Source organism: Bubalus bubalis, chromosome 4 (assembly GCF_019923935.1).
Source record: "Bubalus bubalis isolate 160015118507 breed Murrah chromosome 4, NDDB_SH_1, whole genome shotgun sequence".
NCBI lineage: Eukaryota > Metazoa > Chordata > Mammalia > Artiodactyla > Bovidae > Bubalus > Bubalus bubalis.
The window spans coordinates 17,679,651-17,693,157 of NC_059160.1; the positions used below are offsets into that span (position 1 = coordinate 17,679,651).

Here is a 13,507-nt window from a genome sequence, read left to right on the forward strand (position 1 = left end):
GTGAGTGTAGGTTGGAGCCCTAGAAACCATCCAGAGTCGTCAACCAAATAACTGGGTCGGTCCAGCTCACAACCAGGCCAACACTTTCAGGTTTTATATTAGTGCAGCAGCTTCTCCACATGTCCACAATGGAATTGGCTGGGGGTGGGGGTGGGATTGGGGGGTAGGGAGGGTTGCTGGGGTAGTGCTGTGTAAACATAATCTTTACTTTGTCACTTCTTCATGACAGCTCTCTCTACACTGAGGAGTCACAGCAGGATCACAATTACATTTTCAGTTCAGTTCAGTTCAGTCACTCAGTTGTGTCCCACTCTTTGTGACCCCATGAATCACAGCACGCCAGGCCGCCCTGTCCATCACCAGTTCCTGAAGTTCACCAAACTCATGTCCATCGAGTCAGTGATGTCATCAAGCCATCTCACCCTCTTTTGTCCCCTTCTCCCCCTGCCCCCAATCATTCCCAGAATCAGGGACTTTTCCAGTGAGTCAACTCTTCGCATGAGGTGGCCAAAATATTGGAGTTTCAGCTTCAGCATCAGTCCCTCCAATGAACACCCAGGACTGATCTCCTTTAGGATGGACTGGTTGGATCTCCTTCAGTCCAAGGGACTCTCAAGAGTCTTCTCCAACTCCACAGTTCAAAAGCATCAATTCTTCAGCCCTCAGCTTTCTTCAGAGTCCAACTGTCACATCCATACACGACCACTAGAAAAACCATAGCCTTGACTAGATGGACCTTTGTTGGCAAAGTAATGTCTATGCTTTTAATATGCTATCTAGGTTGGTCATAAGCTTCCTTCCAAGGAGTAAACGTCTTTTAATTTCATGGCTGCAATCACCATCTGCAGTGATTTTGGAGCCCAGAAAAATAAAGTCTGACACTGTTTAAGCAATCTTGAAACATCTGAAAAATAGATGTTTTCAAAGAATCCCCTTGGTCTGAAATTCTTCCTCTAAGAGATCAGTCATGTCAGATGTCTCCATTCATATCTCTGAAACATAAATAGCCAAATGTTCCTGATCTTTCTATCTACATCCATTCTTCTGAATCCCCTCTGCCTAGGTCTCCACTTTCTTGCCTTCTTGTCCCATCTGAATACAGGGTGTGGATGAGCACCAATTTGCCTTCCATCAACTTGAAGACATATATGAATTGATATAATTCACTTAGAAGGAGAGATCCTTGGAGAGACAAGAAATAGCAGCATCCTAAAGAAATAGTAAGAAGAGATGGAGAAGAAAGAATGGATTTATAAGGATTGGCTAATCAAACAGACATGGGATACGAGCAAAGAGGTGTCTGTACCACTAAAGGAATAAATGAAAGATGAAAAAGGAAGAGGTAGTTATGTTTAGTTAGATTTTTAATTGGCCTGTGAATATTGAGGCAGGATAAGGAAAGCTGTATTCATTCTCTTCCACCAGCCAACCTTCCACTTTGAAACTCACACACAGTCTGGTGTCCAAGAACAAGTTACAAACTGGTGATGTGACATCTCAGAGGTGTTTAGAACTGTTTATTTTTTTTTCCCCCATGAGTTCATCTTGTTAGAAAGGAGTGTGTGAACGTAGACAAAGTTTACATCCTTTTCTAAATAAGAGTGACCTGGAACATTTTTGAGCATGCCCTCATTAGCCTCTAAGACAGGTGAGAAAGCAGGTCAGCTCACTCATCTTGCACTTCCTTTGAGAAAGATGGCATTTGAGGACCAATCCTCTAAAAGCATTTGACATGGAGCTTGCTAAGTTAACAGCACAGCAAAAAGTTAATTTATTCAGAATATTTCATTTTGAGCAATTTTCATATGACACAATTACAGGTCAGCACTACTCTATTGAAATACAGGCAATTAGACTATCTGAGGCTTCATCTCATATTTAATACAGCATCACGAGAAAGTCACTGGGGATGTTCCCAGGGCACTGAGTTCAACATCATCGTACCCAGCACCTCTTTCTTCCCCTGGAGCAGCCAGAGGCTCTCTTCTCCTTGCCCAGGATCAGCTGCCTCTCTGGAGAAGTTCAGATAAGAGCCTGAAGTAGAAAAGAGAAGTTTGATTAGAACTGAGACACGAGGATGGGACAGAACCCTCTGGTGGAAGGGAGTCAAGCAAGTGCTTATGACAAAGCATCCCTGGGACCCAGGTGTGGGGAGGGAGGCTCAGGCTATTTCACATGAGTTCCAGTGAGGATGGATCCCAGCTGTCCTCTCAGATCCAGTTCATGTGGTCTCCTGGGCCTCAGTGCATGGGGAAATCCTGCATCACAGGAGACCTGTGCTCAGGAGCTCTGGGAGACCTGCTTCCAGGCAACACAATACCAAGGAGATGCCCAGCAACAGTAAGAATTATGAAAAGGAATTTAAATATTCTCCTTTCACAGGTGATAGATGCAAATTCATAATAAGAGTGAGACTGGAAACAGGAAAAATCAGAATTCCTCACTCACAACCCAAGTCTGCTCTTAGTTGACTTGACTCCTGTTCCCAAATGTCCACAAATAGTATCATAGGTGCACCCACAGATATCTCCTCCCCAGAAACTACACAGGCCCTCAGATAGAGAATACTCTTTTCTAGAGAATGAGTGTCTTCTTGAGCTACTGAAATATCAGTTTATTGTGATACACACAGTCAAAGGCTTTGGCATAGTTAATAAAGCAGAAATAGATATTTCTCTGGAACTCTCTTGCTTTTTTGATGATCCAGCGAATTTTGGCAATTTGATCTCTGGTTCCTCTGCCTTTTCTAAAACCAGCTTGAACATCTAGAATCTCACAGTTCATGTCCTGCTGAAGCCTGGCTTGGAGAATTTTGAGCATTACTTTGCTAGTGTGTGAGATGAGTGCAATTGTGTGGTGGTTTGAAGACTCTTTGGCATTGCCTTTCTTTGAGATTGGAATGAAAACTGACCTTTTCCAGTCCTGTGGCCACTGCTAAGTTTTCCAAATTTGCTGGCATATTGAGTGCAGCACTCTCACAGCATCATCTTTTAGGATTTGAAAGAACTCAACTGGTATTCCATCACCTCCACTAGCTTTGTTCAGAGTGATGCTTCCTAAGGCCCACTTGACTTCACATTCCAGGATATCTAGCTCTAGGTGAGTGATCACACCATCGTGATTATCTGGGTCATGAAGATTTTTTTGTATAGTTCTTCTGTGTGTTCTTGCCACCTCTTCTTAATACCTTCTGCTTCTGTTAGGTCCATAACATTTCTGTCCTTTATTGTACCCATCTTTGCATGAAATATTGCCTTGGTATCTGTAATTTTCTTGACCAGATCTCTAGTCTTTCCCATTCCATTGTTTTCCTCTGTTTCTTTGCATTGATCAGTGAGGAAGGCTTTCTTATCTCTCCTTGCTATTCTTTGGAACTCTATATTCAAATGGATATCTCTTTCCTTTTCTCCTTTGGTTTCACTTCTTGTATTTTCTCAGCTATTTGTAAGGCCTCCTCAGACAACCATTTTGCCTTTTGGCATTTCTTTTTCTTGGGGATGGTCTTGATCCCTGCCTCCTGTACAATGTCACGAACCTCCATCCATAACTCATCAGGCACTCTGCTTATCAGACGTAACCCCCTGAATCCATTTGTCACTTCTACTGTATAATCATAAGGAATTTGATTTAGGTCATACCTGAATGGTCTAGTGGGTTTCTGTACTTTCTTCAGTTTAAGTCTGAATTTGGCAATAAGGAGTTCATGATCTGAGCCACAGTCAGCTCCTGGTCTTGTTTTTGCTGAGAGTATAGAGCGTCTCCATCTTTGTCTGCAAAGAATATAATTAATCTGATTTTGATACTGACCATCTGATGATGTTCACGTGTAGAGTCCTCTCTTGTGTTGTTGAAAGAGGCTGTTTGTTATGACCAGTGCGTTCTCTTGGCAAAACTCTATTAGCCTTTGCCTTGCCTCATTTTGTACTCCAAGGCCAAATTTGGCTGTTACTCCAGGTATCTCTTGACTTCCTACTTTTGCATTCCAGTCCTTTATAATCAAAAGGACATCTTTTTTAGGTGATAGCTCTAAAAGGTCATGTAGGTCTTCACAGAATGGCAACTTCAGCTTCTTCAGCATTACTGATTCGGCATAGACCTGGATTACTGTGATATTGAATGGTTTGCCTTCATGTATGCAACAATGCAAAGATATTATTAAAACACTTGTTCCATTTTTGAATTTGCTTTAGTTCAGTTCAGTCACTCAGTCATGCCTGACTCTCTGTGACCCCATGGACTGCAGCACACCAGGCTTCCTTGTCTATCGCCAACACCCGGAGCTTGCTCAAACTCATATCCATTGAGTTGGTGATGCCATCCATCCATTGCATCCTCTGTCATCTCCTTCTCCTCCTGCCTTCAATCTTTACAGCATCAGGGTCTTTTCTAAGGAGTCAGTTCTTCGCATCAGGTGGCCAAGGTATTGGAGCTTCTACTTCGGCTCAGTCTTACCAATGAATATTCAAGACTGATTTCCTTTAAATTGACTGGGTTGATCTCCTGGCCATCCAAGGGTCTCTGTAGAGTCTTCTCCAATGCTACAGTTCAAAAGCATCAATTCTTCAGCACTTAGCTTTCTTTTACATATGCTCAATTAATTGATACATTTCTCTTTCGGCCATGACACAATGCTTGCAGGATCTTAGTTCCTTGACCAGGGTTGAACCTAGGCCCTAGCAGTGAAAGTGCAGAATCCTAACCTCTGGACCACCAGGAAATTCCATAATCTATAAATCTTCATGCAAGTATATCACATACAGAGTGATAAGTTTATGTCACATTATGGAGACATAAATGCCAAAAGCAGAGTGATTCCTCACTCCTTGCAAAGGGTCTGACAGCATTAAATATGGCATATGGTCAAGATGATGCTACCAAATATATGAGATTACCTGTATTTTGACTCTCTAGGGAGGCTGGGCATTGAGGAGCACAAATTCACTCTTTTCAGATAGAAAGATTGCAGGAGATCAACTGACCCCACTCACCTGTCTGAGAGGACCTCACCCTATTCTCCTCTGGGGACACTTCCTCCTCGTTCCCCTGAGAGACAGAAGGAGTTCCAGGCACTGGTACTTCTTCAGCATCATCGTAATTTTCAGCAGGGACATCAGTCCTCTGATCTGGGGGTTCTAAGAGCAGACAAGGGAGTGGATGAAACTGCAGTAAGTGGGTTGGTCTGGGGAATACCTAAGATACCTTCTGACCCAGGGTTTCTGAGTTTCTGAATAGAGGTACCAGTCACTCCTTGTTTCAAAAGACTTTTTTCTCTAAGACCATATTTCATTTTGACGTGTCCATAAGCCAAAACACAATTTTACTTATCTCAATATTTTCTGGTGAAAAGTACATATCTCAAAGCAACTCTTCCACCATTGAGCATTGCTAAAGTATTTTGATAAATTGTGCTTTACAGATGTTATTTTTTTAAATCATTGTGTGCCTGTTGTGATTCTGGACACAGAGAGACCAGTCCCAACGTGACACATCACAGAACAGCCAGAGAAGGAGAAGGACGAACCCCATCTGGACACAAGGGATGCCTCTGGTCCATCAAAGGAAAACCATTCCCCTTAAATCTCCTCTCAATGAGGGAAACTCTCCTCCCCAGAGCCCAGACGAGGCAGATCCACCTCTATTTCCTGGAGTGGATCTGTAATCACTGTTGTGCTCACCATCATGGTGTAATACAGCAGTTTAGTCAGTGAGAAATCTGACGGAAAGCCTCATGTGGAGACAAACATCACACAACACACAGCATGACCCTCCCCACACGCACGGGACCTGTGTTAAGGCTGAGAAGGAACAGGCCTGGCTTCTGCAGTGTAGACAGAGTCTGAGAGGTCACAGGGCTCTGAGAGGTCAACCTGCCTCTTTGGAGGAGCCAGGGCACACAGGGGGTTTGCAGATGCTGAGATGTGCATAGCCAGTGGGTAGTGACAACCAGAGATCCCAGGAGGGCAGACAGAGACACTCACCTGGGCTGCCCAGACCTTCCTTCTGGGTCAGAAGGTAATCGAGCTCCTCATACACAGCTTCAGCAAGAGCATCTTCATAGCTGGATAAGGCTGAGAGATCCCCCAGCAGGTCAGAGAAGCTTCCCCAGATACCCCGATCCATCCAGCCCACCTTCATCTCCCTGGTGCTCACATGGGGGCTGCCAGGACCTCAGCATCGTCTCCTACCCCATGCACCATGTCAGCACCTTCTCTCTCATCTGACCCTGATTACAGCTTAGTGCCAACTCTGTCTGGTCTCACAGGAGAGGCCATGACTTATGAGAGTTCACACCCCAGTCCTAAGAACCTCTGTTTACTCAGCCCTTAGAGCTCAGCACGGAGCACATGGAGTCTGCAACTCAGAACAGTACCTGGCCCAGGTTCCCCTCCTCACACCTGCCCCATCTCCTGCCTCCACACACTTTCCCTGGTTCCCAGTTCCCCCTGAAGCCCACCTCTGTTCTCTGCTCTCCATCTGAGCAGCTGAGTCACCAGGATGATGAGGACCAGGAAGAGAAGGGCCCCCAGGATGAGGCAGAGGATCCCCGGCAGGGAGAAGATGCCAGGGAGAGAATTTGAGGTTGTTCTGGTCCCTAAGGAGTACAGGGAAAAGGGCTGGAGATAGTCTTTGGCACAGAGAAATCTCTGTGTCAGCATTTTCAGGAGTTCTGGACAATGGTGTCTCAGCCTCAGACAGTGTCAGGGCTCATCTGGGTCTCCTCCTGAGACAACTCAACTCCACCCTGGCCAGTGTGGCCCTGAGGCAGACATGGGGATTGTCAGGGAGCTGCCCTGCCAAGACAGCCTCTGAGGACCCAACGCATCCCTTCTCCTTGGGCTTCAGGAGACAGAGCATCAAACAGTGCAGGGACTTGCACCTCTCTGATGAGGAGCAACACTCAAGGGCAGGTGGGAGATCCTTAGATTCTACAACATGGAAACCAGACTTTCTTGGACCCCGGGCATGAGAACATTTGACCCTGGACATCAAGGCAGGGGATTTCCCCAGTATAATGCCCTGGCTCCTCCCCAACATCCACAGCTCCTCAGACTCTTTCCTCTTCTGAGTTGTCAGAGAGCCCACAGAACAGGTCCCCAGTATTTGAGTATCCTCTCCTGCCCGTGGATGGATCACAGTACCTGCTGTAGTTGTGGGCACTGTTGTCCTTACACCTAAAGAGAAAAACAGTAGTGTGGGGAAGAAGAATTGGTCAGAACACAGGGCAAACCTTTTCTGTCCTGAGCCTGAAATCAGACCTCAGTCTGCACAACATCAGTGTCCAGTCCTCCCAGCTCCCTCATCCTAGATCAGAGCCCCAGCACCCAGGATGTCTGAACACAAACTCCTCACTATGCCCGGCCCACCCCAGTGCCCCTGTGCTGCCCCGGCTCACCCAGGGTGGACCCCAAGCCCCTCACTCACCAGAGCACCTCACACCAGCATCCTCCTCGTGCTTGCAGTCGCTCTGCCCCCAGGGCTCCGCAACACAGTCCCACAGGGAGGACTCCTGGCCCCCACACCGCACCTCATCCAGCCAGATGCTCCCATTTCCAGGGCCAAATGCTGCAGACCGCACGGCTTCTAGGGCCTGGCCACAGTCCAGCTGCTGACACACCACCTCGGCCTCCGCCAGGCTCCAGGAGTCATCGCACACGGTGCCCCAGGTTCCGCTGTGCCAGACCTCCACCCGCCCTCAGCACTCGGTGTCTCCTCCCCTGAGTCTCAGCTTCTCTCTGTCTGAAAAGGTAGCAGCCCCTCCTGTGACTGCCCTGGTGGGAGGAAGGAGCCCCTGGGAGCCACAGGGGAGGGGGCGTGCTGATGTACCTGTGCAGGGGGCAGCAGTTGGGCAGCTCTTGGGTCTTCTTCCTGCACACAACGGGGAAACAGTGGGTCAGGAATAGCTGAGGGTGTTCCTGTCCCCACATAAGATTATCTAAGGTCCATGGCTCAGTGCAAATGACATGTGAAAACACAGGCTCATTATCTCCTGGGCTGAAACATTCACTGCATCTGATCACCAGCTGAAATTACTTTAAATATTTACTTGTTTATCAGTCTTCACACCCCACAGCAAATATAAACACAGACATCTACGAATGTACACACACCCCTCTGAATGAAAGTTCCATTAGAAGAAGGACCTTGTATATCTTATATGTGCCATGTTTCTGCTATTATGAGAATGCCTGCACATTGTATGCACTCATTCAACAAATATCTATGGAAAACCATTTCGAAATACCTAGATAGGGGCTTGATAAATATTTATTAAATGAATGAATAGACAAATAAAATTCAGTGAAATAAAATTTCTTTTTTAAAATTCATACTAATCAGTGAAATAGTAAACCAAATATAAATGAATGGTAACAGTCTATGATAATAGTTCATATTAAAAATAATCAGTGCAGAAGCACAGAGTCAATTTATATTCAAAATCTAATGTACATAATTTTAATGGAAAATTATTAGATAGATTATAAACTACTCTTACCTATTATTCAGTGTGACAAGTGGGCAAGTGAAGACTACTGTTGTAAAAGGAAACTCTTTTCTAAATTTATTTTGAATTGGAAGATAATTGCTCCACAATGTAGTGTTGGTTATGTGTGTGTGTGTGTGTGTTAGTCGCTCAGTCATGTCCAACTCTTTGTGACCCTTTGGACTGCAGCCTACCAGGCTCCTCTGTCCATAGGATTTTCCAGACAAACATACTGGAGTGGATTGCTATTCACTTCTCCACTGGATCCTCCCTACCCAGGGATCAAACCCAGGTCTCCCACACTGCAGGCAGTTTCTTTGCTGTCTGAGCCACCAGAAAAGCTTGTAGTGTTGCTTAGGAATGGCTTAAAAAGAAAGTATACAGGAAAGACTTAGTAGAATTCTGAGAAGATATATGGACACATATATGTACACACTGAGTAAGCCAGAAATTTTTGCAATAGTTAAAAAATGCCTACTGAGAACAATTTGTATTGAGAAGATGCAGAAATAATAAACAAAAGACTGAAAATATATATAAAAGAATTGAAGCTGAGAGAAATATAAATTCAAAAAAACCAGAAGGGTAAATAGTACCTGTCATAAAGTATCAATATTTATATATTCTTTCCAGATCTTCCTATCAAAACTACTACCCACTCTATGCAGAGAACCTCTGAGAAAACAATGGCAGGACCTCTATGAGCGGGTTGCTCATTTTCATGGTCAAAGACTTTACCACCTCTCAATTCACAGGGTTTAATTATAGGAAAAATACCATCAATAAAAGGTCTCACAGTTTAATGCCTCTTTGGCAAGGCAAATTGGAAGTGGTCAAACAAGAGATGGCAAGAGTGAATGTCAACATTCTAGGAATCAGCGAACTGAAATGAACTGGAATGGGTGAATTTAACTCAGATGACCATTATATCTACTACTGCAGGCAGGAATCCCTCAGAAGAAATGGAGTGGCCATCATGGTCAACAAAAGAGTCTGAAATACAGTACTTGGATGCAATCTCAAAAATGACAGAATGATCTCTGTTCGTTTCCAAGGCAAACCATTCAATATCAGAGTAATCCAAGTCTATGCCCCAACCAGTAACACTGAAGAAGCTGAAGTTGAACGATGCTATGAAGACCTACAAGACCTTTTAGAACCAACACCCAAAAAAGATGTCCTTTTCATAATAGGGGACTGGAATGCAAAAGTATAAAGTCAAGAAACACCTGGAGTAACAGGCAAATTTGGCCTTGGAATACGGAATGAAGCAGGGCAAAGACTAATAGAGTTTTGCCAAGAAAATGCACTGGTCATAGCAAACATCCTCTTCCAACAACACAAGAGAAGACTCTATACATGGACATGACCAGATGGTCAACACCGAAATCAGATTGATTATATTCTTTGCAGCTAAAGATGGAGAAGCTCTATACAGTCAGGAAAAACAAGACCAGGAGCTGACTGTGGCTCAGACCATAAACTCCTTATTGCCAAATTCAGACTTAAATTGAAGAAAGTAGGGAAAACCACTAGACCATTCAGGTATGACCTAAATCAAATCCCTTATGATTATACAGTGGAAGTGAGAAATAGATTTAAGGGCCTAGATCTGATACATAGAGTGCCTGATGAACTATGGAATGAGGTTCAAGACATTGTACAGGAGACAGGGATCAAGACCATCCCCAAGAAAAAGAAATGCAAAAAAGCAAAATGGCTGTCTGGGGAGGCCTTACAAATAGCTGTGAAAAGAAGAGAAGAAAAAAGCAAAGGAGAAAAGGAAAGATATAAACATCTGAATGCAGAGTTCCAAAGAATAGCAAGAAGAGATAAGAAAGCCTTCTTCAGCGATCAATGCAAAGAAATAAAGGAAAACAACAGAATGGGAAAGACTAGAGATCTCTTCAAGAAAATCAGAGATATCAAAGGAACATTTCATGCAAAGATGAGCTCAATAAAGGACAGAAATGGTATGGACCTAACAGAAGCAGAAGATATTAAGAAGAGATGGCAAGAACACACAGAAGAACTGTACAAAAAAGATCTTCATGATCCAGATAATCACGATGGTGTCATCACTGACCTAGAGCCAGACATTCTGGAATGTGAAGTCAAGTGGGCCTTAGAAAGCATCACTACGAACAAAGCTAGTGGAGGTGATGGAATTCCAGTTGAGCTATTTCAAATCCTGAAAGATGATGCTGTGAAAGTGCTGCACTTAATATGCCAGCAAATTTGGAAAACTCAGCAGTGGCCACAGGACTGGAAAAGGTCAGTTTTCATTCCAATCCCAAAGAAAGGCAATGCCAAAGAATGCTCAAACTACCGCACAACTGCACTCATCTCACACACTAGTAAAGTAATGCTCAAAATTCTCCAAGCCAGGCTTCAGCAATATGTGAACTGTGAACTTCCAGATGTTCAAGCTGGTTTTAGAAAAGGCAGAGGAACCAGAGATCAAATTGCCAACATCCGCTGGATCATGGAAAAAACAAGAGAGTTCCAGAAAAACATCTATTTCCTCTTTATTGACTATGCCAAAGCCTTTAACTGTGTGGATCACAATAAACTGTGGGAAACTCTGAGAGATGGGAATACCAGACCACCTGATCTGCCTCTTGAGAAACCTCTATGCAGGTCAGGAAGCAACAGTTAGAACTGGACATGGAACAACAGACTAGTTCCAAATAGGGAAAGGAATTCATCAAGGCTGTATATTGTCACCCTGTTTATTTAACTTATATGCAGAGTACATCATGAGAAACGCTGGACTGGAAGAAACACAAACTGGAATCAAGATTGCCGGGAAAAATATCAATAACCTCAGATATGCAGATGACACCACCCTTATGGCAGAAAGTGAAGAGGAACTAAAAAGCCTCTTGATGGAAGTGAAAGAGGAGAGTGAAAAAGTTGGCTTAAAGCTCAACATTCAGAAAACAAAGATCATGGCATCTGGTCCCACTACTTCATGGGAAATAGATGGGGAAACAGTGGAAACAGTGTCAGACTTTATTTTTCTGGGCTCCAAAATCACTACAGATGGTGACTGCAGCCATGAAATTAAAAGACGCTTACTCCTTGGAAGGAAAGTTATGACCAACCTAGATAGCATACTCAAAAGCCGAGACATTACTTTGCCAACAAAGGTTCATCTAGTCAAGGCTATGGTTTTTCCTGTGGTCATGTATGGATGTGAGAGTTGGATTGTGAAGAAGGCTGAGCGCCGAAGAATTGATGCTTTTGAACTGTGGTGTTGGAGAAGACTCTTGAGAGTCCCTTGGACTGCAAAGAGATCCAACCAGTCCATTCTGAAGATCAGCCCTGGGATTTCTTTGGAGGGAATGATATTGAAGCTGAAACTCCAGTACTTTGGCCACCTCATGCAAAGAGTTGACTCATTGGAGAAGACTCTGATGCTGGGAGGGATTGGGGGCAGGATGAGAAGGGGATGACAGAGGATGAGATGGCTGGATGACATCACTGACTCAATGGATGTGAGTCTCAGTGAACTCCGGGAGTTGGTGATGGACAGGGAGGCCTGGCGTGCTGCAATTCACGGGGTCGCAAAGAGTCAGACACGACTGAGCAACTGATCTCATCTTATCTGATCTGGCCTTCAAATGAAAAAGACAAAGAGATGAGCAAAGAGAGGCAAGGAATGGAGTGAGCCTCTGATTTTGAAATATCTGATCCCACATTCTCTTAGCTATGGGTTTCAGGCAACATCCAGCATACCATTCAAGGTGTACGTGAATGGGGTGTGTGTGTTTGTGTATGTGAAGGAGGAGGGAAGGAGAAAGAGAAACAGAGAGAGAAATGTTGAGGGAATAAGTTGCTATGGTTTAACTATTTGTCACCTTCACAAACATTTATTTATTTCATTCAAAATTTACTGTTGAAATCTCAGTTCCCAGTGTAACAGTATTTAGTGGTGGAGCCTTCTCCAACTCTTCCAAAAACAGAAGAAAAGATCACTTCCAGATTCATGTTATGAAGCCAACATCAGTTTGATACTAAAGCCAGATAAGGACACCATGAGAAAAGAAAATTATGGGCTAATACTCTGATAAGTACAGGTGAATAAATCGTCAACAAAATATTAGAAAACAGAATTTGACAATACACTACAAGAATCATACACCATGATCAAGTGATATTTGTTCCAAGGATACAAGGATAGTTCAACATTCACAAATTAATAAATGTGATACACCAAATAAACAAAATGAAGGTAAAAATCATATCCTCAAAGGATGCAGAAAAAGTGTTTGACAAATTCAACATCCACTTACAGTAAAAACTCTTTTACAAAGTATATACAGAAAAGGATTGCATCTCAACATAATTAAGGCCATATGAAAAGTACACAGCTAACATCATACTTGACTGTAAAAAACCAAAAGCTTTTCCTCTGAAATCAGACACAAGACAAAAATGTCTACTCTCACCACTTTTATTCAACTTACTTTGGTAGTCCTATCCAGATCCATCAGGCAATAAAAAGAAAATCAAGGCATCCAAATCTGGAAGGAAGAGGCAAAACTGACACTATTTGCAGATGGAAAAGTGAAAGTGTTAGTCACTCAGTCGTGTCTGACTCTTCACAACCCCAAGGACTGCAGCCTGCCAGGCTCCTCTGTCCACTGGGATTCTCCAGGCAAGAATACTGGAGTGGGTTGCCATTCCCTCCTCCAGGGGGTCTTCCTGACCCAGGGACTGAACCCGGGTCTCTTGCATTGCAGACAGATTCTTTACCATCAGAGTCATGAGGCAAGAACCCCCCTTACATGATATTATATGTAGAAAACACTAAAGACTTCAGCAAAAATATGAGAATTAATATACTCAGTAAAGTTGTAGAAGAAAAATCTGTATACAAAAATCATATGCATTTCTTTACACTAACAACAAATTGCTATAAGAGAAACTGAGAAAATAATTCTACTTATTTGCATGAAAATGAATAAAATATCTAGGAATAAATTTAACCAAGGAGGTGAAAGACCTGTACACTGAAAA

At 43.5% G+C, this 13,507-nt stretch overlaps 2 protein-coding genes across 2 annotated transcripts in view; one reads left to right on the forward strand and one right to left on the reverse strand.

Annotated features, from left to right (window-relative positions):
- The window catches only part of LOC102402808 (antigen WC1.1), a gene marked incomplete in the record, with an annotated part of 1,152,186 nt that overhangs the window by 834,866 nt on the left and 303,813 nt on the right, over positions 1-13,507 (forward strand).
- Positions 1,748-6,448, reverse strand: LOC123465668 (antigen WC1.1-like). The gene is made up of 3 exons (XM_045165282.1): positions 5,979-6,448; positions 4,989-5,123; positions 1,748-2,034 (listed from the first exon to the last, which is right to left on the reverse strand). The coding sequence occupies exons 1-3, from the start codon at positions 6,133-6,135 to the stop codon at positions 1,901-1,903; spliced, it is 426 nt and encodes a 141-aa protein (XP_045021217.1). The 5' UTR covers positions 6,136-6,448; the 3' UTR covers positions 1,748-1,900.